Source organism: Carassius auratus, chromosome 41 (genome assembly GCF_003368295.1).
Source record: "Carassius auratus strain Wakin chromosome 41, ASM336829v1, whole genome shotgun sequence".
NCBI classification, from domain to species: domain Eukaryota; kingdom Metazoa; phylum Chordata; class Actinopteri; order Cypriniformes; family Cyprinidae; genus Carassius; species Carassius auratus.
In genome coordinates, this window is record NC_039283.1 from 25991333 (window position 1) to 25997332 (window position 6000).

Below are 6000 nucleotides of genomic sequence, written 5' to 3' on the forward strand. Positions count from 1 at the left end.
TATTTTATGAATACTATTATATTCACAGGTAGAACTACCAATTTAAAATTATTAAAAATTATTTTATAATTTCGGTAGAACAAAAACATTTATTATTATTGTCAGCTTATATTTATTATAATTTTATTTACAACTAATGTTTGATCTGTATTGAGTAGGTTTTATTAACATATACAACAGGGTATCATCCGCATAAATGTGATACGGGACATTGTGAGACTCAAAAATGTAATGAAGAGGGAGCATGTATAAAGCAAACAAAATCGGGCCTAAAATGGAGCCTTGCAGCACCCCACCAGTAACAGAAGCAGGTGATGAATGAGTCTGATATATCTTGTGATATCACAAATACCAGCTTCAGTTCTTAACCTGTTTAAAAGAATACAGTGATCTACTTTATCGAACACCGCACTTAAATCCAACAGTACTCAAACAGAATCCATAAATAATAACAAGTCATTTACTACTCTTAACCAGGCTGATTCAGTGCTATGCTTGGATCTAAAACCAGACTGAAAAGGATCTTTCTGACCATGTTAGCTTATTTTTGGGACACTGAAAGCACATGTGATGTGTGTGAATATAATTGATGTCTGTGTCCTTGTCCTTGCAGGTTTGAGTCTCTTCATCTGTCCTGAGTGTGTAATTACAGCACGTCTGATCTAGAGTACGGATGCAGTGCTTCCACACACACAGAGAGCGCTGCTATAGATCTGATCTTAAGCATCACGGAGTCTATACTGAAGAAGTCTCTGCTGGAGTTCTGCATGAGTGAAGAGAAGCAGCGGTCCAAGAGAGGGTCCAAACACCCCAGGTCAAAGGGCATGACCGGCGTCTGCTGCGATGCTATCAGGCCGACCCGGAGAGAGAGTGAGGTGAGACGGGTCACATGATCACCTGTGTTTATTTGTATAACCTTTTAAACAATACACTTTTTTTTCAAAGCAGCTTCAGAGAAATATACCATTAATAAATGTGACATTTTAATGTGATATACAGTAATCGATGAGCTTAACAACTGGATAGCTTTCATTTGATGATGATATGAACAACCAACCAGACTGCTGTTAGTTTATATTGCTGTGTGAGTGATTAGATGTAAAGGCTGGACATGGTTTGATTTTGATCGTATTGTCCTTGTTGAAGCAGTTTAAGTGAGACAATGATTTAAAGTCATGCCATAATGCTTTTATATGATGTGTGTGTGATTGGTCTGCTCTTTATGGAAATATGATTTGATATTAAAATCAGCGCATCACAACTGTTCTGTCTCCCTGTCTGTGTGTGTGTGTGTGTGTCTGTGTGTGTGTTTATCCAGCTGATGTGTTGTTCTTCTCTTGAACTGTGCCCTGATGTGACAGTAACTCATTGGTCCAGTGAGAGAGCGAGGGCTGGAGGACAGACAGAGAGAGGAAGCACTGCTGTGTGTTAAAGAGGTTCAGAGCGATCAGATCGAGTCAGAGAGCGGCAGCATGCTCTCTTCAGGCGTGCGTCCACCGGCGCTCTCCACGGCCGTCCGCTCGCTGCAGAGGAGAAGCGGAGGAGCAGTGCGAGACTTCCAGGAGATCCCTCACACCGGCAGCAACGGCTGGATCAACCTGCTGCGCTTCTGGAAGGACGGGAGATTCAGCCTGCTTCACAAGCACATGGAGAACACCTTCAGACGCCTCGGACCCATCTACAGGTGTGACCTCCATCAGCATCAGCATCAGCATCAGCATCTCTACAGAGAGTCGCATTATTAATAACACTCATTTACTGAACATATAGAAATATCTATATAATTTACATTTTCTGAGACCATTGACAGATGTTTGTTCTTGTCATAAACTCTTTAACACTTCTGCATCTCCAGTAAATGTATCTTGATTTAAAATGTTGTAGATACTTGTACTGGGAAACAATGAACATTTGATTATAGATGATTCATAACAAAAACTGCGCAGTGAGCCGGTTATTATACACAATTTTTGTACAAAGTTTTCAAAACTTTTCTTTCATTGAATTAGCTTTAATTATTACATAAAATATATTAAAAAATGTCTACATATATTTTTTTAAATATGAAAAATACTTAGCATTAATAGTTCTTGTATTTAATGCATTATTTTCCTGAAATGCAACCATGGTTGTAATCCTATAAACATTTTAATTGGAAACATTTCACACATTTTATATTCACCTTCCAGAGTTCGTTTCTAAATATTCAATTGAAATGAAGGAAGGCGTGCAGCTGAACTCAGATGTGTTTCAGGGAGTCTCTGGGCTCTCAGAGCAGCGTGAACATCATGCTGCCGACAGACATCGGGGAGCTGTTCCGATCCGAGGGTCTCCATCCACGCCGCATGACTCTGCAGCCCTGGGCCACACACCGAGAGATACGCGGACACTGCAAGGGCGTCTTCCTAAAGTCAGTGTGTGTGTGTATGTGTGTGTGTGTGTGCTGCAGGATCTCTGTCATTATTTCTGCAGTCTCAGTCTCTTGATCATGCTTTGGTCAGATGTTTAGCTGTGAAGTGTGTTGGTCAGTGCATCTCTGTGTACTGGTATAATGTTGCAGTATGATGTGTTTAATGCGGCTGCAGGAACGGGACGGAGTGGCGCTCCGACAGACTGCTGTTGAACAAGGAGGTGATGGTGGCTTCAGCCGTACGCCGCTTCCTTCCGCTGCTGGACGACGTGGCGCAGGATTTCTGCCGTTCACTGCGACAGCGGGTGGAGACGGAGGGCGTGGGGGACACGGATCAGCGCAGTATGACCCTTGACCCCAGTCCTGAGCTCTTCCGCTTTGCCCTGGAAGGTCAGTGTTGTGTTGTTGAGTTGAGAATAATTTTGTATATTCTGTTATCATGCTCTGATTAATGGAGCAATCACATGCCTTCTCCCAAAACCCCGCCCTCTCTCCGAAACCCCACCCTCTGTACGAACCTACACCTTATCTCTAAGCCCCACCCTTTATCCAAAACCCCACCCTCTGTACGAACCTACACCTTATCTCTAAGCCCCACCCTTTATCCAAAACCCCACCCTTTCTCATGTTCTGTGCATATTTATGAGATTAATAACATTTATTGGATCAGCACAACTAAGAATCTGATTTGATGAGTATTTATCATTTCTGCTGAAGTCACAATGAAACGTAGAGATATTTTCTTCATTATTGTAATGCACAGCCAAATGAAACGGGTTATTGTAAAAGACCAAATGTAGGCGGGTCTTGGTTCCTTGCACTGGCTGCTGATTGGACGCTGAGATGTGGGTGTGGCACTCAAAAATTGAGGCAGTTCTAGCTGGGTTTCAGAGCACTAAATGATTGTGACTAGAGAAAACCTGCACACATCACCAGAAAGAAGATCCAGTTTATGTTAATACTAGGTTCACGAATTATTAAAAATGTCTGAATTGTTCACAATTAGATCAATAATGTGTCTCCAGCGAGCTGTCATGTTCTGTACGGCGAGCGGATCGGCCTGTTCTCGTCGTCTCCGTCTGAAGAGTCGGAGCGCTTCATCTGGGCCGTTGAGCGCATGCTAGCCACGACGCCGCCGCTGCTGTATCTGCCTCCACGACTGCTGCTGGCCCTCCACGCCCCCCTCTGGACAGAGCACGCCACTGCATGGGACCACATCTTCAGCCACGGTGCGTCTCACACACACACACTCATTCTCACACACTTGCACTCACACACACACTCCTGCAGCATGAGTTTTGTTCTGTGAGTGTGTGTGTGTGTGTTTGCAGCGGAGGCACGTATCCAGCGCGGGTTCCAGCGTCTGCAGACGGCGGTGGGCGGAGCCTCTGATGGGCGGATCCTGGGTGTGCTGGGTCAGCTGATGGAGGCGGGACAGTTATCATCAGAGCTGATCAAAGCTAACATCACTGAACTGATGGCCGGCGGAGTCGATACGGTACAAACTCACACAACAAAATTCATTTTCATTTAGGTTACTTCAGTGCACTTGACGTACTAATTAACTTTATAGACAAATTAATTTTTGTCATACCAAAAAAACAAAATTGCTAAAAAATGAAAATGAAAAAGGAAAATACAAAAAAATAAAAACTATATGCAGATTTAAATTCCTTGCAATTAATACTTTCTTTTTGCAATTGTGAAAAGTCATAATTGCAAGATATAAATGCATATAAAAAAGGCTGAATTGCATGTATCAATGTATTAAAAAACTAAATATTTTTTCCATTTTATTTTGCAGATTGTGCAAGGAATGTTGCTCTTTTGTTAAAAGAAATAGTTAAAGTCAACCTTAAAACTAGCTCTCTTTCATGAATGGATGTTTTCATATTGTCATCAGTGATATTAGATCTGTGTTTCGTATACACTCATGAACACGTGTGTGTGAGACTGTGTGAACGGATCCTGTGACTCTGTGTCCGTCAGACCGCCGTCCCGCTGCAGTTCGCTCTCTTCGAGTTAGCGAGGAACCCTGATGTGCAGGAGCGGGTGCGAGCACAGGTGCTGTCGTCATGGGAACAGGCGTCAGGGGACCCCCAGAAGGCCCTGCAGGGGGCGCCGCTGCTGAAGGGAGCCGTGAAGGAGACGCTCAGGTGAGAGCATCATAAACACATCATACACCAAACATACATTCCCCTGATCTCCTGTGCTTCCTCCCAAGTCAAGACACATTGATTTCTACAGAGCTTTATGCAATAGAGATGGACTCAAAGCGGTGTGTGTGTGTGTGTGTGTGTGTGTGCGCGTTCAGGCTGTATCCCGTAGGAATCACCGTCCAGCGCTATCCGGTCCGAGACATCGTCCTGCAGAACTACCACGTGCCAGCAGGGGTGAGACGAGGACCTCTCAGAGATAGTAATCGTTTTTCTCATGAGCAGTTGTGTGTGACGACTGACTGTGTTCTGATGCTGGGGTCAGACGCTGGTGCAGGTGTGTCTGTATCCTCTGGGTCGCAGTCCTGAGGTGTTTGAGGGTCCGGAGCGCTTCGAACCGAGCCGCTGGGCCGCTTCTGGAGAAGGCTTTCGCTCGCTGGCGTTCGGCTTCGGATCCAGACAGTGTGTCGGCCGGAGGATCGCAGAGAACGAGATGCAGCTGCTGTTACTACACGTGAGGAACACATATCCTCAAAACAAACCTGTTTAAAGCTCAAGAGACAGACTGATGTGTGTTTAGACTAGACTCAACTCTATTGTCATCAAGTAGATTATAGAGCCAGTCGAATACAGAAACATCTAACCAGAAGTGCAAATAGCAGTGCAAGCATATTTTATCATTTGTGTTAAAGAGCATATTTTATAAGCACTATATATATATATATATATGTGTGTGTGTGTGTGTGTGTTTCTGTAGATTCTGAGGAACTTCAGACTGACGGTTTCATCCACAGAAGAGCTGAACACCAAATACACTCTCATTCTGCAGCCAGAGTCTCCTCCCAGAATCACCTTCACCACACGCTCTCTATAAACCACTTATTATTATTTATGGAATATTGCAGTGTTTATTATAAATTATTTATCTGTGCTCATCATTTTAAGTTGAATATGGTAAAAATGTAACAAATCACATTAAGAATTGTAAACGTTTTTTTATTATTACTATTACAGTCATTACAAGTTTCCTGAAATGTTATGTTTGAATATGCAAATGAGGCATTTTCTAATTAAATATGCACCAATTTGCATACATTTCTAGAGCATATTTAAAATTTTCAAAAATATAATAAATATGAACATTGGATTTAATGAAGTTCATAATTCTTGCTTGATTTTGTCGTCATAATAGAGTTACAGGTTTTTCCAGAGCGGATTCTGGATTTTATCAAATACTGTCAACAGACAGAAAACAAACACATTTTTCACCGTGATTTCAGGAGTAAAATGTTGTCTAAATCAGTGTGAATGAAATATGAACTAACCTTCAGAATATAAAAATGATTTAAACTGTAAATGTTGATGTGTTTATGACAACAAACTCTTAGAAGAAAGGGATCATTGGGGTTCTATATAGAACCAAAAGGTTCTTTA

The 6000-nt window shown here is 42.4% G+C and overlaps 1 protein-coding gene across 2 annotated transcripts; it reads left to right on the plus strand.

The window, feature by feature from the left end:
• The first annotated feature begins 359 nt into the window (after positions 1-359).
• LOC113059430 (cytochrome P450 11B, mitochondrial) lies at positions 360-5560 on the plus strand. 2 transcript variants are annotated; one of them, XM_026227926.1, is made up of 10 exons: positions 360-875; positions 1319-1684; positions 2255-2410; positions 2586-2800; positions 3436-3639; positions 3742-3908; positions 4400-4566; positions 4725-4803; positions 4892-5080; positions 5324-5560. In XM_026227926.1, exons 2-10 carry the CDS (start codon positions 1473-1475, stop codon positions 5438-5440), a joined length of 1506 nt encoding a protein of 501 aa, XP_026083711.1. In that variant the 5' UTR covers positions 360-875; positions 1319-1472; the 3' UTR covers positions 5441-5560. The 2 variants fall into 2 exon arrangements, with proteins under 2 accessions (XP_026083711.1, XP_026083710.1); XM_026227925.1 differs by having other exon boundaries at positions 1362-1684.
• The last annotated feature ends 440 nt before the right edge of the window (positions 5561-6000 follow it).

Excerpts from the sequence above, each read along its gene's own strand:
- LOC113059430 (XM_026227926.1), top strand. The coding sequence starts at position 1,473 with ATGCTCTCTTCAGGCGTGCGTCCACCGGCGCTCTCCACGGCCGTCCGC. Across the intron at positions 1,685-2,254 it reads CGCCTCGGACCCATCTACAG|GGAGTCTCTGGGCTCTCAGA; the intron begins GTGTGACCTCCA and ends GATGTGTTTCAG. Across the intron at positions 5,081-5,323 it reads TGCAGCTGCTGTTACTACAC|ATTCTGAGGAACTTCAGACT; the intron begins GTGAGGAACACA and ends GTGTTTCTGTAG.